Genomic DNA, 22309 nt, shown 5'->3' with positions numbered 1-22309 from the left:
TTAAACAAAAGTAATTAAGATTAGCGCGCTTGGAGTAGCTGCAAGTCATCAACGCAGCTCCAGCCACTGGTCCGCGCTCGTCCATTATCATCATTATCATTATCATAGTGGAACTGAAAAGGGAGGAAAGGTATCTGGAACCGGAACGGGAACGAGGAACGGTAGCTGTAACGGTGAGGTAGTAGTTAGGCAACGGCAACAATATTAGTAAAAGTGCTGCCAACTTTGACGTCATTATAGCTGGCATACCTGCAAGTCAAATACACTTAGCCCCTCGTTATGGTCGCTACTTAAGCTCTTGTTGTTGCGCTAATACCCTGTAAAGATGGCAAATGAGAAAATGCGGCATGACTAAATAGTGCGAAGAGAAGAGACCATATAAGGAAGCCATTAATTAACACTCAACCATAAAACCATTTCTATTTTTATCGAATTAAGAACAGTTTCCTAAATAATAGTTTCATTTTGGTTAGATATTTAGTTAGATATTTAGTTTAACTTCCACTCATATAAGGAGTATGTGTGTGTATTCCATGCTATATTCACATAATAAATACAGAAATTATTGAAGAACAATTTTTACAAGCGTTAGGTCGAACGCCCTTGTCTAAGGTATACATCATATTAAAAATTTGCTAATAGTTATTCTAATTGGAGGTTCTTTATGATAGCGATTTTTACATTAAGGTCGTAAATATGATTTTCGGTTTTAGCAAAAAAGTAATCTGCGAATGAAATACGAATATATATCGCCTAGGAGATTCATTTAAATATTCGGTTTTTCCTTTAAAGTAGTCTCAAAATCGATAATTTATTGATATTGTTTTTATAATTTTTTGTATGGGAGAAGTTATCGAGAAAAATAACTCATGTGGAATACGAGTTTCAGCATGATGTTTTTCAATTAACATAGAAAAGCGATTGCTCTGCCAAATCATTTCCTAAGGCCAAAGGTAGGAAATCTAAATAAGCTCTTTAGATTGCTTTTGTAATTTGCTATACTTTTTTCCTTTCTTTTCTTATTTATTGGCATACCATTTTCCCGATAATATAATAATTTAAAGGCATCCATTGCACTGTAATTTATTTTGGTATGCCGTACTATTTTCAATCTCTCTTCTAAGCTATCGCCACTTTATCCAATTAGCAGTAGGGATACAAAAATACAGTTCTGTTTGAGTCAAAATGTCAACAGATCTGTCTACAGGGTATGGTGTAATCAGCACTGTCGAATGGAGCACTTTTACTTGTTTAAATTGCTGTTGTTGTGTGTGCAGCTCCTTTGGGCTATTTTCTGAATTATTATTGTTCAACAGCAAAGTTTTTCGCGTTGCTGAAACTTTAGAGGAAAGCGTATGCCTTTCGGGTTTCCTTATTTTTATACCCTGCTTTTCTTTGGGTATTTGTCAAAATAAACTTTTGCTTAAATTCGCATGCGCTGATAAACAGGAATACAAAAAGCAGTTCGTGTTCGGCCAATCAACAAAAGATCATAACCCCGCATCGGACAATCCTTCAGTTAACTTGAACAGCCCACTCACAACACGCCCATTGGCAACGCTTCATTAACCCACACACACACAGTCGCACTCACTCACACACACATACACTCTAAACGAATTCCCACAATCCTTGGCTTATGCCGGGCTATCAAGTGGCAGCAAAAGAAATCCCGAGATTCGAGTGGGGCATTAACACTAAACGAAATCCCCACATGGAAACTTGTCGACAAGTTTTTCGCACACACACACGAAGATAGATTTTGTTCTCGTTGCCTTAAATTATATTTGGCAGTGGCAAAGGTTGAGTTTAAGCCTCCAAATGAGATTTATTAGCATTCAAAGCGGCATTTTAGCCGCTTTCGGCCGGGCCGATTGGCCATTTTTCATCAGCCCAAACTTTTGTTTTGATTAAATGAAGCTTAACGAGCCGCCCAGGCAAAAGGCAAACCACGTGGAAGGTAACCGGGGTAACAGGGGCTGCCAACTTAACTAATGAGCTGATTTACAGCCCAACAACACGTCGGCGCCAGGGCCAAGACTGCAGCAGTTCCACGCTGGCCATGGCCCGTGGCAGCTCGAGAGGCAACGGGTCGTATGACAAATGCGCCCGGCGTTATTTATGGTGACCGCAGGACAAGATGTCCTACGTGTGGTCATTAGGCCCCGTAGGCGTGTGGCCCAACTTAAAACTCTGTGCTTTATTGCACACTTTTGAGCGCAACGCAATAGGTAATCATATTAAAAATACATTCCCAAAAACTCACGGCAGGTTGTTTTGACTGGTGTGTAAAAGCGTAACCAACTGCGAAGAGTATGTGCTTTGAATGCAGCTTTCTGTAGATCAGTTCTCGATGTGAATAAGGCGAGATATTTAACAAATAAAATCATTAAAAAAAATTATTTTACAATTATTTAAATAAATATATGGTTCTTTAATATATGATAAACATTAGTAAGTCATTCAAATATTTTAAATTATTTGAGCGAAGCATATATAAAGTTTCCTTAAAAATTTCAACAATTCTTTACTTATATGACATAAAAATCATTATTTCTATTATGCCCTACAAAAAATAGAACTTCGAGATAGTATACAATTTTAGCTTTCATAGAATCATGATATAATACAAATTTTTCGAAAACATTTCACACATATATTTTGAAATAATAATTCGAAATGTGGCTTATGTTGCACATCGTCAGATAAGTCTCAGAGTGTATGGATCGAACCTCCGAAAAGAGAGCAGGCATTATTCAAAATGAATCTACAAGTTTTTCAAAACCATTTCACACAAATTTTGAATTCAAAATTCGAAATGATGCTTATGCTTCAAATCGTCAGAGAACTTACCACGACATATAAGGATCTACCTCACCCTTGTATGCAATTTATGGCTTGTCAGTAAGAAATAATAGAAATTTGATATCCTTTGGCCTGGCCAATTGGCAAAGTGAAGTCTCAAATCCTGACAGGCAAAGTGTCAACCTGACGTTTGGCCCTGCCCAGGCGCTTGCCTTTGGTCCTTTGTGAGTGTTGTGCCATTCGCTATAATCCCTAATTAGGCGTTTGATATATATGCGCCGCAGTTGGCAGCCGACGAGCCAGAGACGACAACCTGAGCCACAAGCTGACAAATTGTAATTGCGTGGCAAACAAGCGGAAATCGGCTTAGCATCGGGCGGACTGCAGAGGGGGGCAGGTGGCATGGGGATGCTGTGGGGCGGTTGAAGTTGCCTGCCTCTTTGGTTTTATTGAGTTATTAGCCGCTGAAATGCCGAGGCATACTTTCGGGCGCCACGCGACTCTATCTTGGCCAGGCGCTTAGTCACGGCGGCTAATAAAGTGCGGCCTACGTTTTAGGGGTTGCTGCGGGTGGTTGTGACTCGTGGGAGGGGATGGGGGCTGCTTATTGACTGCCGATGGCTATGCAAAATTTTTGCAGAATGACAAAACACATTCTAATCTCACTTTAAAAGCATCATTTTCCACACGGGTTCGTCGCCAAAATGCCTGATGTTATGCAATGCTTTTTGCTGTTAGCTCGAATTGCGCGAGGGCGACGTGGGGGGCATGGCATTACGAAACTCTTTTCGACATATATCTGTATGCATGCGAATTCTGGCAATTTTCGGCATGTCATTTTATTAAATTCGCTGAAAAACGCGTTGCATACTTTTTGTTGGCCCATGTTGGGTTGGGAGAGGTGAAGCGGGGTTCACTTATGCGTAACATTGCGTAAGTGCAGCTGTCAGGCCAATGGAGGGTATGAAAGGGCAGGGGGGTGAAGCGTTGAAGAGTTGAAGTAGAGAAGTGCTGCATATGCATTGCATGGCAGCTTGAGTGTGAAAATTGCTGGAAAATGCATTGAAACTTTGATTTTTTTATGCATGAAAGCAACTGGTCGGAGGGAGGATGGCGGGGCAAAAGCATATGTGCAAGCATTTTGTGGGTTTGTTTTTCTTGTGGCCCGGAATGTTGTTGCGATTCGCATTTTATGGTGTTGTGGCACATCTCACAGCAAGAGCAAGAGGAAGCTGGTGATGCGAACAGCGACGCTAAATGCATATTTTGAGTGTGGAATTATTTATGGCAGCTTGTTGAAGCAAATATTTGGTTCTATTTGCCGATGAGCGATTCGATTTGTTCCCCAAAGCAATTTCAACTTTGTAAAGAATAAACAATTTGCAACTTTTGGCATTAAGAAATATACTTATTTGCATTCCACATGCTTATAGTACCTACTATCATGTGGCAGTTAGGCATTTAAAACTGCGTGTTTTTTTCTTTTATTTTCATAAGAAAGGATAAACCTAATAATTTGACTATAAAGATTGTTTTACAAACTTTTTTATTTCCTACACATTGTTGTAATTGCAAATAATTAGAATTTAAAACTGGTGCCAACATCTGGACTAATAATTCTTAATTCATAATTTTCTACATATTTAAAGACCAGCTAAAAAATTATAAATGACTTTCTGGACTTTTAGCTTTACACAGCTTCTCAAAACAAAATATGTTATGTTGAACCATAAATCTTAGTCTAGTTAGGAGCTTTTACAGATTAAATCACATACTTCACATAAAATAACTAAATACTTTTGCATGCATCAATAGCTTAAAGACATTTACCTAATGCTAAAATCCACATTTTGAAAAGGAAGTGCCATACATCAGTTTTCACATTTTGCTTTCCTTTACTTAATTTTAACTTGAGGGCACCTGAGGAATCACGTGCTGTTTTTTCTTTCTTCAGTTGCCAAGTAACTTGAATATCTGCCGCATAAATCTTTATATCGCTGAGCAAAAGTTTTTCCAGCTCGTACAATACGATTCCCCAAACTATTTTACCTCATTTGCTGAGACCTGCGACTAGACGCATACTTAAGACAAGCAGCAGCAGCAGCACAAGAGGAACAGAGATAGTTGGTAAAAAAAAATTTTAAAAAAATGTTTAGTTATATAAAGTTGCAAAAGTCGAGGCGCCACTGCAAAACAAAAACTTTCCATTTTCAATTTGCTGCAAGCTTTTCTTTTTCTTTTTTTTTTAAGTACGTTTATAGAAATGTTCTTAGCTGTTTTTTCACTGCGCCGTCTGCTTTAAGTCTGGAACAGCAACAGAAATAACACGACTGAACCGGAAGAATAACATTGAACACCAAACAATCAGCAGTCAAAAATTTCATTGTCGAGAAAAAATCAACAACAACAACAAATGCGGGAAGGAAAACTTTCGACACGGCGTGAAAAATACAAAGAGGCGGCAAAAAAAAAAAAACAAAATGAGAAAAAAATAAAGAAACTTTTTGCCAGGGCCAACAACTTTACAAAGCAGCCAACAAAGTGTTGTAATGGCCGGCAAAGGACCTGCCCGACATTCCCCGCCCCACTACACACTTGACTTTTGGCGTCACAACAACAAAATGTGTTGCAACGACCTTTGCGGCCTCTGCGTCGCGCCACATGCTGCACACACACACACATACACACGCACAATCTGCTGTTCGCGGCGCAACAGTCGGCCACGCCCACACAAGAGGGACAGCTCCCCTACCACACCATGTCCCTTGGGCAAGCGCCTTACATAATGAACATGCCAAGTGGCGTCTGAGGTTCTTGTTGTTGCTGTTGCTGTTGATGTTGTTGTTGTTGGTATTGGCACGTACTGTCCTGGTCGACTGGCGTGCCCCCTACTCACCGCCCCCGCCCCCGCTTTCGCCTCCGCCCCTGCCCCTAGAGACCATCTTGCCGCGTGTGTCTAGCCTTGTCAGTTTTAATGTTGCTGGCATTGAGCGATGCCTCTGATTTGAAAGAGTTCATTAAGCTTGTTAGTTAGTTCGTCCAACTGGGAGGAATTCCTCTTGCTGTTGTTGTTGTTCTTTTCTGTTGTTCGTCTGGTTGTTGATATTTTACCAGCTGGCATCTGTCTGAGGAGTTGCTAGTCTTAAGGAACAGTTGGAAATGGACTCGAGAAGCACACGTTAAGATCTTTTGCAACTGGAAAAGCTTTCAACTGGGAACTAAAAAAATGTAGTCAATCATATTATAATGTAGGTTTAATGTTTCGATATATATATTCAATAAATCAATATGAAAGTAGATATAACTACAGATGGATATAGCTGCTAATTTTGAAATATATATATAGAAATTGACTTACATATAAATTTATGATATATGTTATAAGTTAGTAAGTTTAGTGAGAGTTGCTTCTTAAAGAATTTAAATATTTGCAATAAATTAAAAACATTAGTAATTCAACTAAAAAATATAAAATAATAGATACATAAGGACATTTTTAGATACGACTTTTTAATATACTTGAAAACATTTTATTAAGTACATACGATTCATTTCGAAACAAAATTTATTGTTGTTTGTGGCTTAGCTCAACAAAATAGTTTTTAACATTGAATAGTTTCAATACAACACAATTGCGTAATTAAATTAAGTGTGAGTAAATTAAGTTGGCAGAGTACAAAAAAAGCAATTTTCATATTAGTTGACACACGAAGTGCATATTAAATTTACTTTACAGTTGGCCACACACACGCACATATCAAATGAAATGCATTTAAATGAAATTAATTAACTTGCTTAATTAAATATATAATAAGCAGCGTCGCAGAATCACACAAACTTGTTTTGATTTCTGTTTGCTGTTCTATTTTTTAATGTGCATTCATTTAATTAAGCCGAATACGCATTGGCGAATGCCTCAACCTCAACAGAACAGAGAACAGAACTTGTCAACTTGTTGCAAGTCGGTTCGCGCTTGGGTTCGACGCAAACCAAGCCCAAACACAACTCAAACCCTTGACAGCGTCAGTGCTCAACAGTCCGGAAGTCATTTACGTGCCATGTAAATGGCAAGGGTATGTTGTTTGTTGGTGTTGGTGTTCGTGTTGGTGGGCTGTTGCGGGCGGCATGTTACGGTTGGAAGCTCTGTTAACATTTTTGTCGCGTGTTTTGCGGTCTGTTGTTGCGGTTGTGGTTGCACGCAGACTACAAGCCAACCGACAAGCATGCCGGCTATCACAACAATAACAAAAATAACACAACCCACAACGAACAGCATCCTACACGATGCTTGGCGCCAGCCGAAGATAGTTCGTGCTTGCCGCTCGGCTTTTGGCCTGTTATCATTCGTTTGCCATAGCGTTAGGATTTTTCTTTTTTTATTTCATTCGTCAGTTATTCTTTTTGCCGTTGGCGTTGCTTTTGCCATTTTCTTCTCAATGCTGTTGTTGTCCTTGTTGTTGTTGTTGTTGTTGTTGTTGTTGGAGCCAGCCGGCTCTGTGCTGTGTGCGTATGGCGCCAGTCGACGAATCAGTTTCGCTACGGATTCTGCACGAAGCGGACGCGTTGAGTTGTTGGTCGCATTCACAAGCCGGAGGATCTTCTAACGAAATGTCGTGTTTCGAAAACTAACGTTGACTTTTTTGAGAGCGTTTTCGAAATATAAATAAAGTGTTGTGAAAGTGCATTCTGTTGGGTTTAAGACTTTGAAGAACTGGCTAAAATGATAGAAAAAATACTATTTTAGAAGGTTTCAAATATTATGAAAATATAAATATAAATATATATAAATAATTTTGCATTTAAGTTGAGATATTTTATGGATACTTTAATCAGTTTGAGTAGACAAATAAAAGTCGATTTTTTAGAACAAAATAATAGATTTAACAAATTTAGAAATTTTATAAGTTAGGCCTCATACCCAGAAAGTATAGTTAGGCAAATAACATAACAGTTAGTTAATAAAAAATACAAATGATTAAGAATAAATGCAATTTTTGAATTTCTGATGTTATTTGCAATCTTAAAAAAAAAAACACTTCAGTAAATATTTTGAAAAATATATAAGTTGACATAAAGAAAAGAACGGTATTTGATATATTTATAGAAAGCCAAAAATAGTTGTTAAATTTGAAGTGCAATTAAATAAGTTGCAAGCAAAGCAAAATAGAATAAGTATTGGTCCACGATCATTATGTAAATATTTATATTTAAATTCTTGAATCAAAATCTTAAATTACTTTTAAGCAGAGCACTAAACTGACTTATGTCAACACTTGAATGTAACTAGTTCTTCGCCTATGTTAAGCACTTAACATGTGCAAACAATTAACAGTTCTCTCAGCTAATGCACATTTCATGCAATAAAAGCAAACAGCAACAAGAACAACCAGAACAGCAAGACATCAAAAACAACAATAAGAGGAACCACAAAAACACTCATGTCATCAGAGAACTTAAAAGGCTGAATGCCAAAAACTTGAGACAATCTTATGGGCGTATGTCTAAATGAATAAACCAAAGTTAAATGGGGGCTTGACTCGGAGCATAGGATTGAAAGAGAGCGAGAGAGAGGGAGAGAGGGTTTTGAGATTGGAATCCTAGTTGGTGTTGTTGCAACGGCAACGAGCAAAACACCAACGAAAACAGCAAAGCAAATATAAACAAAGAATTTAGCTTAAAAATACATTAACCCAACACAAACTCAGAGAGGAGGAGAGAGAAAGGCACACACACACATACAGAGAGAGTGCCAGTCTGCAGGAAACAGCTTGAAAACTGCATACATAATATGACTGTCTCGCTTGCCCCCCACTCCCTCTCTCTCTCTCTCTCTCTCTCTCTCTCTCTCTCTCTCTCTCTCTCTCTCTCTCTCTCTCTCTCTCTCTCTCTCCCTTTCTCTCGCTCTTTGCGTGCGTATGCGTGCTTGCTGGCATCAATGCAGATCAATGGCAGATGGCGCTACCGAAAAAAGTTTTTTTTATTCAGCCAGCGTCATTGCAGCTTATTGTTTTCTCTTTGGTATTTGGACTTTTGCCTGCTGCGCTTTAGTTTTTGCGTCTCTTTTGTTTATCGTTTGGCGTAACAAATTTACAAATTGCGCAGAGCAAGGCAAACAAATTGCAAAAATATGATGCCATTGGCTGCCATTCCCGTTCCCGTTCCAATTCCCATTGCCATTGCCATTGATGATGATGATGGGACCCGCTCCGCCAAGGACTGGATTTCCAGCTGAGGCAGGGCATAGCCGGAGGTTGGTGCGGTGGGACGAGTTGGCCTTTTAAATTGCCACCACGCAGTGCGACAAATTGTGAGGCACAAGTGAAAAGTTATTGATGCAACTCAATGGAGCAAAATAACTGTATTTATTTGTATTTTGTATCTGTATCTCTGTAGCTGTATCTGTAGGCTATATCTGTAACATTGGCTTTGATGCTATTGAGCTCCTTGCTGTTACCAACTACAAATTGCCAGCAATTTGTCTAGCCTGTCTACAGTGAGTTTCCGGATCAGTTTGGGCTTGAGTAAGATAAATAGAATTTGCGGTAAAATCTGGGCTTAGGAAAAGTATTTTCGTCTAAAGCATATATAGCATTATTACTTGAAATACATATATTTTATATGTATTTATTTTATATCATTTTATTTATTTTTTTTTTTTTAAATTTATTTGAATTTGTTTCCTTTGAGTGCTGCTATAAACTAGTTGTGTGTTAGCTCTCTCACTCTCTCTTTCTCTCTCTTTTAAATCCTTAATTTTTCTATTTTTCTCGTATTTTCGGTTTGTCTCATCCTTTCTCTTTAACTGATCCCCAGTTCCATTCCCTCGTATATTTTTTATTCATCTGTCTCTCTCTCCCTCCATTATTCTCTCTTTGTATCCTCTATTGTTCATATTCTCCTCAATTCAACAGTCTCTCTATTTTTCTTTCTCTCACTCTCTCTTATACCCCTTTCTCTATCCATTTTCTCGCTCTCCCAAGGAGGGATCTTTTTTTGCTGACCTTGCCATCTCTCTCTTCAACTTATTTATCGTTAGTTTCTCTCTCTCTCCCACAATTTAATTGTAAACACTTTCAAAAAAAAAAATAGAAAACATTCCAGACACCTGAAACTTCAGTTTGATGCCATATTAAAGTAGAACCCACTTAAGCATATGCTAATTTGTTGGTCGGCGGCTTTTCATTGTAAACATGGCAGGGCAACAATGCGCCCCGTTCTAAGCCCCGCCCCTAAGAGCCGCCCCTCTTTAACCGACAGTTACCATTACCCGCAGCAAATGTCGCAGCGTTGAAAGCCAAAAGCTGTCAGCATTTAGCGACTGTAGCTTAGGCCGCAAAACAAAAATAAATAAAGGCCAGAGGGTGAATGCGCTGGGGCTGGTGATTTGGCACGTCAAGCGAGGACCACAGCTGCCCTAGCTTATTATTATTATATTTATTATATTTTGTTTTCTTTTTATTCTGCTGTTGTTTACAATTTAAACAATTTCTGTTTGTTTTCTGGGTGCCACTGAGGAAGCTCCACAAAATACAAAATATCCATGACGTTTTGTGCGAGAGAAAATAAATGTTATTCAACTCTAAATATGCTCATGCTTGTCTCCCTTTCTCTATTTCTGTCTCGTGTGCGACACACATGCTTTTAATTAGGCTTGAGAAAAGAGAAGCAAAAAATTCTGAAATTAAAACGTGTGCCTAGAATGCCTAACTAATAGCTAATGGCTGCCAATGCGGCATTCGCTTTCTGTTTGCACTCAGAACCTACTTTTTGGTCCTGAGAACTTGCCGACTGGCAAACGCAGCCTCTGCCCAGCCCTATGCCTCGAATTGTCCTTCAGTATTTTGGCGCTAATTGGTCACATGTCTGGCTTTGTCCAGTCCACAGTAGGAAATGTGTACATGTACTCGTATGACTGTATTTTATTTCCATTTGAAGCTGGGCTCTGTCCTGGCATTGATTTCATTCTGCCTTGGATTTCTGATGAGCATCGAAAAAACTCACACTGGCAGTTTGTTGGAATGTCCTTTCATAACGATATATTACGAGAGGATGTCATTCGGCAAAGGTGTCTAATTAAATCAATTTGTTTTATGGGACTCGATTTCATAGAGACGATGTCTAAGGCAATAAAACACATATTTATACAACTATTTGTTAAAATATTTGGCCTTTTTTTTTATTTCTTTGCATATTAATTTGATTATCTTTCACTATGCTTATAGTGAAAATGAGGATAAGAGCATACAATATAAAAAACGCACTTAAGTCAACAAAGTTTTTCAACTATAAATTATTATAGTTTTTAAATTATTTGCCCGTTTGAAAAATAATGGCATAATGGGGTTTTATTTATGCACACATAAATATTTTTTGATGCTGCACTGGTTTAAATTTATAAGTGAACTAATAACAGGTTGTTAAAGTCTTCAAAAAAAATTATTCTATTCGAGGAAAACGTACATGCATGAAGTTTTTGTTACCGAAATGAGAATGCATAAGTAAATTTATTTAAATTTAATATCAAAGTGAGTTGAGTGAAGGGAAAAGGGGCGACTTGTGGTTGAGCAATGTTTATTAGACTGTCTTTTTCTCTGTCGCTTATTTCAGATGTGAATTTGAAAATGTTTTAATAGCGTTGTAAAAAAATTAAACGACATTTTATTTGCATACATCGTAGAGACACTTAAAGCAAGAAGAGTAAAAGAAAATTGTTTGCACATATATAATTTAATTTATAAATAACAAGCTTTACTCAAAACTTAGAAGAGGTAAAAGGAAAGGCTATAATAAATTATATAGTTTTAAAGGCAAACAACTCACGAATGTGTATCCTTGTAATGCTTTCAACCCGACTTCTGACATCCTCCACTGTAGTGTCCATGTTTGCTTTTGCCGCATTGACTAATTCACTTTTAGCTCCATTTTTTTCGTTCCAGCCAGGATTTGTTTTTATCTCTTTACCACACCCTGGCATATCCTAATAACAAGTTTTCCATTTGTTTAGCCTAAAAAAAGAAGATAGTAGAGCAACGCAAAAAGCCAGAAAGTATGCACGCAGAAATTGCTTAATTCTCGAGTTTTCCATATGACTTTGGCGTCCATAAATTTGCTTTCAATGCACTGCACTCTGCTTTACAGAACCCCCTAGCCTCTCCTACGCCCTGCTGTACCCTGTCAATTGTTTGCTGTCTAGCAACTTGTGCGTTCAGTTTCCCTTCCGGGCCCGGGCTAACCTCACAGATGCCACGCAGATTTGACTGGGAATTCAATAAAGTTTGGCAAAATATTATGCCCGACTAAGCCGCCATATTCTGGATGCCACGCCCATTTTGCAATAGCTGCTGCACGTGCCGTACAAAAGTTTCAGCCATTTGGAAAAAGTGAGAGAGAAAGAAAACCCTTTCGCCAGACCGAAACTCAAAAAGTCATAAAGATTTCCCTCTGAGTTTGTTTGCAATGGCTGCAGCGCCCTCTGGCGGCCAATTGATATATGGTCTGGTTTATCTGGGCGAAAGGTGTGCGACTTTCTTTTGGGATATGCGCGCAGATAAAAATGCTGTTCTACTTTTTAGATAAGAACAAAAGTCAGCAGCAGTGGCAAATAGTTGCCCAACTCTGCCGCGAAATGGGAGCAGTACCTAATTCGTATATTCACAAATACAGTTAAAGAACAAACAAATTGAAATTTGACGGTAAAAAAGGGAATTTTTATTGCAACTAAAATAGTATGTGTGGAGTAAATCATATTAGGCAGTAAAAGGTATATATAAAATATGGTTACAACTATTGATCTTTGAAAAAGTAAAGTAATTCATATACATATACCTCTTGTAGCAGATTTACTTAACATCTTAAAAGGAATAATGAATGTTCTGTAAAGTAGTTCATATAGTAGCTCCCACCTTATAACGCCTGTTTATTTTACAACGTTTTATTAAACAATCTTCATTAGTATTACACTTTTTAAATTAACAAACTCAAAAGGAATTATTGTGAACCCTCTCACTCTGTCCGTTTTGCATTTCCATGCATACTTGCTGAACAAGGCCATTGGAATTATGCCATGTTATATTTTTTCTGTCATTAATTTAAAACTCACGACTACATTTCCTTGGTAGTAACAGGTGCAACAGAGGAAGGATAGAGAGCGCAAGAGAACGGGACAGAAATATTGTCAACTCGTATGCAAAATGTCAGGCAATTAATTTAAAAGCTGTTTTCATTTACGTTTATCTTAAGTTTTCAGTGGGTTTCGGTTAACTTTGTCAACGTCGTCAGTTATTAAGTTGCCTCCGCCGCATAACTTTATCTGCGTTCAACAAAAATATATGAAACATTTTATGTGTCGTGCGTGTTGCTGGCGATCTGCTCAAATTTCGAACAACAAAATTTATACATATTAAGCAGAATACAAGAAATATAGAAAAACTTTCTCTAGAGCATCCATACTTTTTTATGGCTTTTAAGCGTGTCGCTTTTTTTTCATGGATGCACAGAATGAGAACGGGCTGGGAGCTGTGGGCGGTGTGGGTCCACAGCTTGCGGTACACGCACAAAACTTTTTCCCTTATGACTCGCTTATGAAATCAAGCAATTTTCTACAAACCTCGCACTCGCCCCGCTCCGACCCACCCCGACACACACATGATGACGTTTTGGCATAGACAAAAACAGATTTACAAACAGCAACAAAAAAGTGGAAATAACAAATTTTATGCTCTTTTTATGAGTTCGCCAAAGTGTTTGTAATTAAATTAATAAATTCTGCTCGGCTCGTTTTTATACGGCTGCAAATTAAAATTTAATTGTTGAGCTTAATTTGTTTTTTAAGCGGCTATTTTCTAATTGATGAGCGTGTGACAGAAGTGATAAGTAGATTAGGCATTAAGTGCCTGCAGTTTATGAAGTTCATCAGGAAAAAAAAGTCTAGCGAAAACTTTCAAGAGACTTGACTCCGGTCTAGGAAAACAACATTTGAATTTATTTGTTACTCGATGTGTACAAAAAAGTATTAGAAGCAAATCTAATTGTTTAAGTTAAATAAACTAATAAGTTTATATTTCTTAGTTGAAACTCGTTCACTTTTCAAAAATATAAGAATATTCAAACATAAAAATACATTGCACTTAGGTTGAAGTACACTTTTATAATTTGAAAAATATCACAAGCCAAATGAGCCTTACAGCTGTTGTGGTCAAAGAAAATTAAACCGTGTTAAGAAGCTAAGCAAACAAAAAGCAACGCACAAACAATATTTAATCGAGCCGCAGGCAAATTTGATAGCCGAGAGTGGAGCAGGGCTAAGTAAGGTCGCTCGCGGGGACTCGCGTGGAGAGATGCACTTAAGCCAGGCCACGAGGCCAACGTTGGTGCTCCTGGCTGGGGAAAGTGGCAAGGCAACGGCAAGTTGATGTTGCTGCCGTCTTGGCATCTAATTGGGGCCCTCCTAGTGCTCACGGCAACAGCGGGGGACTCCACCAACAAGATCATCTTGCCGCAGATACTCAACGGCAGCGTCGGCGGCGGCAGCGGCGCCTACGGCGCCAGCAGCAAGCATCTCAGTGGCAGCAAATCAGCGGCACCCGCAACTGGCAGCGGTGGCGCCACCGCCAATGGCAACACCGTTCTAAGCAGCAATGGTGTAATTGTCGCCGGCGGTATGCCCAATGTGCCAACATCGAATTTAAATAGTAAGTAGAGCTGCCCACAAAACGCGTTATTTCAGATTACAAATTTAATAATTATACAATTTGCAAATATTTATTTACATTGTTTTCAGATTTTAAGTAGGTAATTTGTGGGGAAAACATACTCAATTATAAAATTAATCTCAATAATAATACTGTTGATTCTATAGGAAATAGTTTAGAGAGATTTGAGGTATTTATTTAGAGATATTTGAAAGAATTTTAACACAAGTAATACGCATCGAAGAGACACATCCGTTCCAAATATATTCTTGAAATTATATTCTTAAGCAGTATTAAAACCCAAGCCTATCTGTCTGTCTGCTTTAAATAAATAGTAGAATAGTCTTAAGGCTTGAACTTACCTTTGTCCAGCCTGGCTTATTGAAATATAAATAAATGTTTTGGAATCGATCAGATCAAATTATATATATCACATATATTTCTCAAAGTCGGGAGAAAAAATTGTGTAGAAATTGCTAAATTACAAATATACAAGAAATAAAATGTTTCTGCCTAGTTTTCACTTATAGTTTAAACGGAAATATTTAAACTTTTTAACTGTCTATTTAATAATTGTGTAGTTAAATTATTAGAAAGATCATAGTTACGTGAGCAGAGCCTAAGTTTATTAAATCAGAAATAAAATGATGAAAATGATGAAAAACAATTTTAATATTTTTAATAAGAACCTAGATGTCAAGTAAATGTTAGTCCTCAATCAGTTAGACGAACATATCTCGTGATTGTTTTTTTTAATGAAGATAGTTAAATACTTTTAATAAATTATAATTTAAGTTCAAAAAGAAATCCGTTACAGAGAGAATTGTATAAGCCGTACAGAGTATTGCCTAACCATAGGGTTCTTTTCGGAGCAGCCACATTTCTTGTGATATTGTCATTTGCTGCACAGTGTAAGTGGGGTACTTATCTTGGTTATCTTTATGCCCGGTTTGCCCGTTGGGCTGACACCAGTGTCTGATGCCATCAATAACACTCGGCTCGTAGACGGCTGACCTCGGGCAATCATATTTACACACTGACAGGGAGACAGATAGAAATACAGAGATACCGAGAGGGATAAAATGCAGCCGCGGGTCATAAGTGATACACAGGGCTATATGCCAAAAATTGAAAGCTAGCAGCTGCACAGATACGCGGCGTGAAAAAAGAATATTGGTGACAGGGCTCGGAGCACCCACAGCGAGTACCAGCAATTGTGGGCCTCTCCGACGTACCCCCATACACACAAATATTGACGCCCATGCCGGCTGTCATTGTTCTCAGGTGCAGTTGGAGTCACGCGAGAAGCAAACAACAAAAACAACACAAATGTCGCTTAACTGTGCGCAAAATTCATTCAGGCAACGCAATTTACGTCGCAACAGGCAACATCAACCACATCCCCAGCTCCCAGCTTCCGCTCCCACTCCCTTCTGTTTCTGCACCCATAACCACTGCAGCTCCCACACCCCTACTCTGACAAGCCCATCAACTGCTGCTGGCCAATATCATTGCCAACTTTTTTTACAATACCAGACATGAAATTGGGTATATTATGTTGTACAACTGTATAAATGGAATAGTTTTGACGGGTTGTAGGGGAACTCTCTATAAAATCTTTTTAGACTATCTTTTAATATTTGTTAGTTCCTTATTTCTTGTCTTACAAATTTATAGTTGAATCTAATGTGAGGATAAAAGTTTTATTTATTTATATTATTTGTTTGGTGGTAATTCAATTTAATAAAATTATTGAACATTATTATCTTACCATCGCATCTGATTGTTTAATAATAATATTATTATTGGTATCTCAACTAGGTAGATTTTAATAAGCGTTTAGTTTATTTTTTAATTTAATCCAAAAAAATGGCAAGAATGGAATACCACAATAAATATATTTCGAATAAAATTTTAGTCCTTCAGATATCGAAATATAATATTCTGAAAATATTTACTTTTCTTCAGGCGAATCTTAACCAAACTTCAAATAACTTTAAATCAAATACTTTAAGGAGGCTTGCCCTCTGTTGAATTCATAATGTTATTAAACTTTTAAATCCTATTTAATTTAAAAAAATAAATATAACAGGTCATCTGCGTGTCGCCTAACTCTGCTCTGGGTCTCGCCCCTGTTTGGGGAGTAGGTGCTGTAGTTGAACAAGTGCGTGGAGGGGCTAGTGGATGTTTTGTGGGAGTTGATGGCGGTCGAGGCCCTCACAAAATTTATATGCAGACACGCTCTCTGGCGCGAAAATTGCAGCTGGATGAAATCCCATGATTATGCAGAGAATTTGACGCTGCTGCAAAAAGGTTGCACGCTCGAGTTGCAGCAGCAGTTTTCCTTCTTTTTTTTTTTCTATTTTACTATTGTGCCGTTTGTTGTTTGTTTTCTTGTTTCTTTTTTTTTGTTTTTTGTCTTTCAATTCAAGTGCATGAGGCATAGAATGGAAAAAAGGCGGAATGAATGTCATGGTTATATTTGCCTTGAGTGCTGCTAATTTATGCGACTTTTCCTCTCCCCTTGCTGCTGTTTCATAATTAGATGGGTCGATGCATGTAGTGGGCGCGTCGAATGTCATATGTCAAATGCCAGCTGGCTGTGCTCGGGTGTGTGTGTGTGTGTGTGTGTGTGGAAAGAGCCCTGGGGGCAGTTGTATTGGCAGCGCTAACCAAATTGTATTGACTTTTGCCTTGTGCATTCTGCCATATTGCACATATACGGGCTAGCGTGTGAGTGTGTATTATGTGCTTGTGGCTGCCAGGCATTATAAATAGCTAATTAGGCTAGAACAGGGCCCCAAAACTGTTGCATACTTGTGGGCGCTGCAAATTATATTGAACTCCCAACATTCTATACAAATGTCAATCGAATATTATTTCATTAACATATATATAACTATTTATATTATACATGTTGAACAATTCGATAAAAGTTATTAGAGCGAGGCACTTATTATATAGGAATCAATACAAGATACAAGCTATATACTATTATAAGGACCAATCCGAACTTAGGTCGAACGTCTGAAAACTGATATAATTATGAATTAAGTTTAGTTATTCCATAGGCAAGAGTTGGTCAAGCTGCCGCCTCAGCTTGCAGGTATATTCTCCAATTTGAACCATTTATAAACTCATTTCTTTACCTTCAATTTGAATTGAAGCCTTTTGGCCATGTGATTTAATAGCAAGTTAATTTAATTGCAACGGCTCAAAGCAATTGAATTCAATTAAGCAAACGTACATAACTCTGACAAATGTTTTCACTGGCAATTTTATTTCATTACGCAATCAAGACGAAAGCAAGCAAAAGTACAAGATACTTATTCATAAAGCGCACACAGTAGCCAATGCAGAGAAATATATTTGAACTTTATTGCGGGCAACCCATTTGTGTGTCTGGAGGATATAATATCCTTTTGGGAGTGCAATTATATTGCTATTGCCTTGTCCACTGTTGCCATGTAAACTACGAGTATTCTTTTTAAGCTTCATTGAAGAGTCTTCGAACTGTTACAGATACAGTTTTGGATCGGATAAAGTTCAATTGATTCTATAAAAAATTGTTTTATTTGCGATCCCAGCTTAAGTTAAACATAGTTCTGAAAGCTTGAATAAAAAATCGTGAATAATGGAACTTTTTATGAAAGTGAATTTAAGCTTCGGCTTATCGGAAATAATTTTTCATTAACATATTTATTCGCTCTTAAATTGAAAATCATTTCTGACAAGATTTTTGGTCGCCGCAATTTGATGCGTTAAAAAAAAAAGATATTGTATATTCGTTAATAATTTAATGAGAGCCGCGAGGAAAACTCAAAATGAAATGCGAAAAACTCGAAGCGTGAAAATGTTTAACTTGGTGATATTTAAAGCAAATAAAGCGAGTGTGTGTGTGTGTGTGTGTTTGTGTTAACATATGTTTAATTTTTCTTGTAAATATTTCAGCCTGTTTGTTATTTATTCCCACTTTCGATTCAGTAAAATTTGTTTATTTCATGATGCACCAATTTTTCAACAATTCATTTAATGCAGCTGATTGAATTTGATTTATATAAACCTAATCTCAACAATTATAAAATAATAGATGCAAACAAATACACACGAATTATTGACAAAACTATAATAAATAAATTATGTTTATTTTGCAGCTGTTGTTGAAGAACCCGAATTTACTGAATACATCGAAAATGTAACTGTACCTGCTGGACGAAATGTCAAATTGGGTTGCTCGGTTAAAAATCTTGGCTCATACAAGGTGAGTTAAAAGACAGATATTTTTATGTCATAGCAAATCAATTGGTTTTGCAAATTTTATTTGTATATGGAATATATTTATATTTATATTTTAAAAAATAAATTAAAAATAATAAATAGGTTAAAGGAAATAACAAGATATTTATAGTCGAGCATGCACGACTTCGAGTTCCCGTAGCTGTGAACCCCAGCTAAATGACATTTAAATCCATACCAATTTCGACTGCGTGTCCACTCTATTCCACTTTTCCAATATATGCTTCAGAATCTCCCTTAACGAAGTGCTAAGCAAATTTTTACACACCTGTGCAGCGTGCATAAACGCATTTAGTGGTTGTTTCCTCGTTCGCCCCTTTAAAAACTATTTAATAACATCTAACGGCATGCAACTAGATATACTTGCTCCTATAAGGGTTAACTCCTACTTTACCCCGCAATGTGCACACGTACACGACTGCAATTTCACAGCTCAGCATCACAAAAAGGAAAAGTAGGTACAAAAAACCAAAAAAAAAAAATGTAAAAAACCCAGAAGCGCTGGCAAAAAGCGGAAGCGAGAAAATTGCATCATAGTGTCGCATATAAAAATAAACTCGACCGGTTTCATGTGCGTTGCGGTGCGAGTGTGTGCGGGTGTGCGGGTGTGTGTACTATGATAGCTATGAATTACACGCATGCAATACATGTAACCGAGAAGCTGGCTGTCATTGGTAAGTGGGCGGGTGGGGGTTGGCTTTTGGGGCTGCGTCCCACTGACTCGCACAGACACAGCTACTTAGACATGCCGTCAGCTAAAACGAGTCGGTCTACGCTTTTTGGTACCTGTTCTACGCTCACCCCACTGCAGCCCCATCTTCAATTTGGCCATTTTATTTACTTCATGCGCTGCACGTTTCTTGTGTCGTCGTCAGCTCTCGTTTTCTTGTTGCTCGCATTTACACCTCAATTTGATTCTATTTCCTGGATATGGCAAGCCAAAAAATACAGCCAAGATATCAGGTGGCACAGCCAGGTTTACCTCTCCCACACTCACCCACTGTCAGTCAGTCAGCCAGTCAGCCAGTCCGTGAGGCTGACTTGGGCTTAGCTACTTGAGCCAGCTTTTTGAGTGCTTGGTAATGATGCTCTAAGGCGTCGCTGCAGCAATTCAAGTGCTTTTGATATTCATGACCGTGTTCTCCATTTCCCATGGTAATGATGTGTCTAAGCCTGGCCAGCTCTTGATCTTTGCATTTGCCGTGAACATCTATCGAAAGGCATCGTCTGCTTAAACTACTGATTTGCTTTTTGGTTTTACGTGGCGTATGCGCAATGTAAGCTTCTAATTAGTTGACTTTTACTGTCATCTTCGCTGCATTTATTCAATCAACTTTGCTTTGCACTTGCCTTGCTTCTTCCTTTTATCCCTTTTTTATCTAATTGCATTAATCAGTTTTCTTTTTCCCTTTTTGTCGAGTAATCAAATCATTATCGCTCATTACACGCTGATTTCTCACAAGCTGCTTAATTAATAAATCATTTCGCTTTTTTTCTATTCCATTTTTTACTTACCGAACCGCAAGAAAAACAAGTTAAAATCTGGCAGTCGAAAGTACACGACTGTTAGATTCTCTGTTTTGGAAAAAAAAACTTATAAAAGGATTATGTGGCTTTTCTCCTCAATTGTAGACGAGTCAAGGTCGTTTCTCTCTTCAGAGAATCACATGGCACAAATTATAATTTTTGGTATTACAGATTAAAAAACAGGTCCGTTTCTTGCTTTTAAAAGCGTGTAGGAAAGGAAATTCACGAGTGAACTTTTCAACTGAGTATATTACAGACTAAACATGAATGTTGCACTCCGCTAGAAAAAAAAATTATTCGGGCAGGAAGACTTAGCCGTCTTCAATTCCAATATTTCCCAAATCCCGTTGACGGCAGTGTATAAAAATGCTAATGGGCCATGAAAGGACGAAACGACTTGTTTTTGTTTGAGTCTCCCGCTCTTTCAGCTTCGTTTCGCTTTATTTCTCAGTTTTATAGAAGTTTTCCAAAGAAGCGTTAATTTGAATAATGAATGTAAAGCATTTTTTTTTTTTTGGCTCACCCCTTTACATTTATAGGTCTTTTCTTAGAAGTATGAACCAAAATATTTGGCTTAACATTTTTATCTTGTAAATATTGCAGCCAATTATAAGAAAATTATTCTGATTATACTTGATATCATTTTTTTTTTGATATTTACACCTTTTTTTTTTCTAAAGATAAAAAATACTTTTTAAAACACTACCGGCTTAAATTATTAATTATTATATTTACATTAAAAATGTCGCCGAAATTTTCCTAATTTCCCAATTTGCAAACCCAACCTCCGCAAGAAATATTTCGAAGTGTCTTAATTACATTTGTTCGATTAAAAAACTTATGAACACGGTTTTACTCTTTGGGAAGAATTAGTTTTAGGAGTGAACTAGTATAAGCTCCTTAACAATTCCAAAATATTCAAAGAAATGTGGGATACATAAAAAAATATTAATATTGGTGCTTATTTTATTTTATATAAACTTAACTCTCGATAGATTTTTCGTGTTGTTAAACCTTCGGCCGAAGAGTCAGTTATTTTTATATATTTATAATCCTCTCCCTTCAACAATCTGTTTTTTTTTTCAGGTCGCTTGGATGCACTTTGAACAATCAGCCATACTCACCGTGCACAATCACGTGATCACGCGCAATCCACGCATCAGTGTCACGCACGACAAGCACGACAGACATCGCACCTGGTACCTGCACATCAATAATGTGCACGAGGAGGACAAGGGGAGATACATGTGCCAGATCAATACGGTGACGGCCAAAACCCAGTTCGGCTATCTGAATGTTGTGGGTAAGTTGGGCAGACGGAGCTTAAAAAAAAATGTGGTTAAATCTAATCAGCACGCGGCACAGCCAGAGTGAATCGGCTCCAGTGCGCCAAAATGCCCCAAAGGTGGGCGTCAGCCGTGGCGTAAAAAACACACGAAAATCCTGTACAAATACGCTGCGAATTAAAAAATAATTTATATGCCTTAAAGCGCGCGCACAGCGAGAGAAACACAATAACAAAGGCAACGGGAACGGATACTGAAACAGAACTCGGTACCAGAAGAAGCCAAAAGCAAAAGCAAAATTTTGTCTGTGTATGTGCGTGTGTGTGTTTGTGTGTGTGTGCGTGTGTGTGTGTGTCCAGTATACAGTTCAGTGAATCTTTCGGCCAGGCGAAATTATTTTCCTGGCTGGCAAACAAAACAAATTATTAAAAATGCATTCGAAATTTGGCCAAAAGGGAGCGCATATTTTTAATTAAAAAATTATGCGCAAAAAAAATATAGCAGAAAGCAAAAAAGTTAAAAAAAGTTGTGCAAAAATGATTTTAGTCAAAATATTGGCACTCGCTTTGCTTAAAACATGCTCTAATCAAAATTGATAATGCTTCGTCAGTTGGATCTGAAAAAAATATTATTATTAAAGCATCATTGATTTGCATATTCATAAAACCAATAAACCAGACAGATACTTATATGGAAATTGAACAA

At 37.6% G+C, this 22309-nt stretch overlaps 1 protein-coding gene across 3 annotated transcripts in view; it reads left to right on the top strand.

The window, feature by feature from the left end:
- LOC115763206 (lachesin) overlaps positions 1 to 22309 on the top strand; it is a 43735-nt gene that overhangs the window by 9504 nt on the left and 11922 nt on the right. For 2 of the 3 annotated variants that reach the window (XM_030705672.1, XM_030705671.1), the window contains exons 1-4: positions 7490 to 7552; positions 13936 to 14495; positions 18650 to 18756; positions 21405 to 21621. In XM_030705672.1, coding sequence (XP_030561532.1) covers positions 14216 to 14495; positions 18650 to 18756; positions 21405 to 21621 — 604 coding nt within the window. In that variant the 5' untranslated portion in view covers positions 7490 to 7552; positions 13936 to 14215. Of the gene's footprint in view, positions 1 to 7489; positions 7553 to 13935; positions 14496 to 18649; positions 18757 to 21404; positions 21622 to 22309 lie in introns of those variants that run through there. The other variant, XM_030705673.1, reaches the window with a different exon arrangement.

The sequence above is a fragment of the Drosophila novamexicana genome, unplaced genomic scaffold, assembly GCF_003285875.2.
Source record: "Drosophila novamexicana strain 15010-1031.04,08,12 unplaced genomic scaffold, DnovRS2.1 tig00000689-arrow-pilon, whole genome shotgun sequence".
Taxonomy (NCBI): Eukaryota; Metazoa; Arthropoda; class Insecta; order Diptera; family Drosophilidae; genus Drosophila; species Drosophila novamexicana.
The sequence above is the reverse complement of the archived record's forward strand: the minus strand, read 5'-3'. Positions and strand labels throughout refer to the sequence as shown.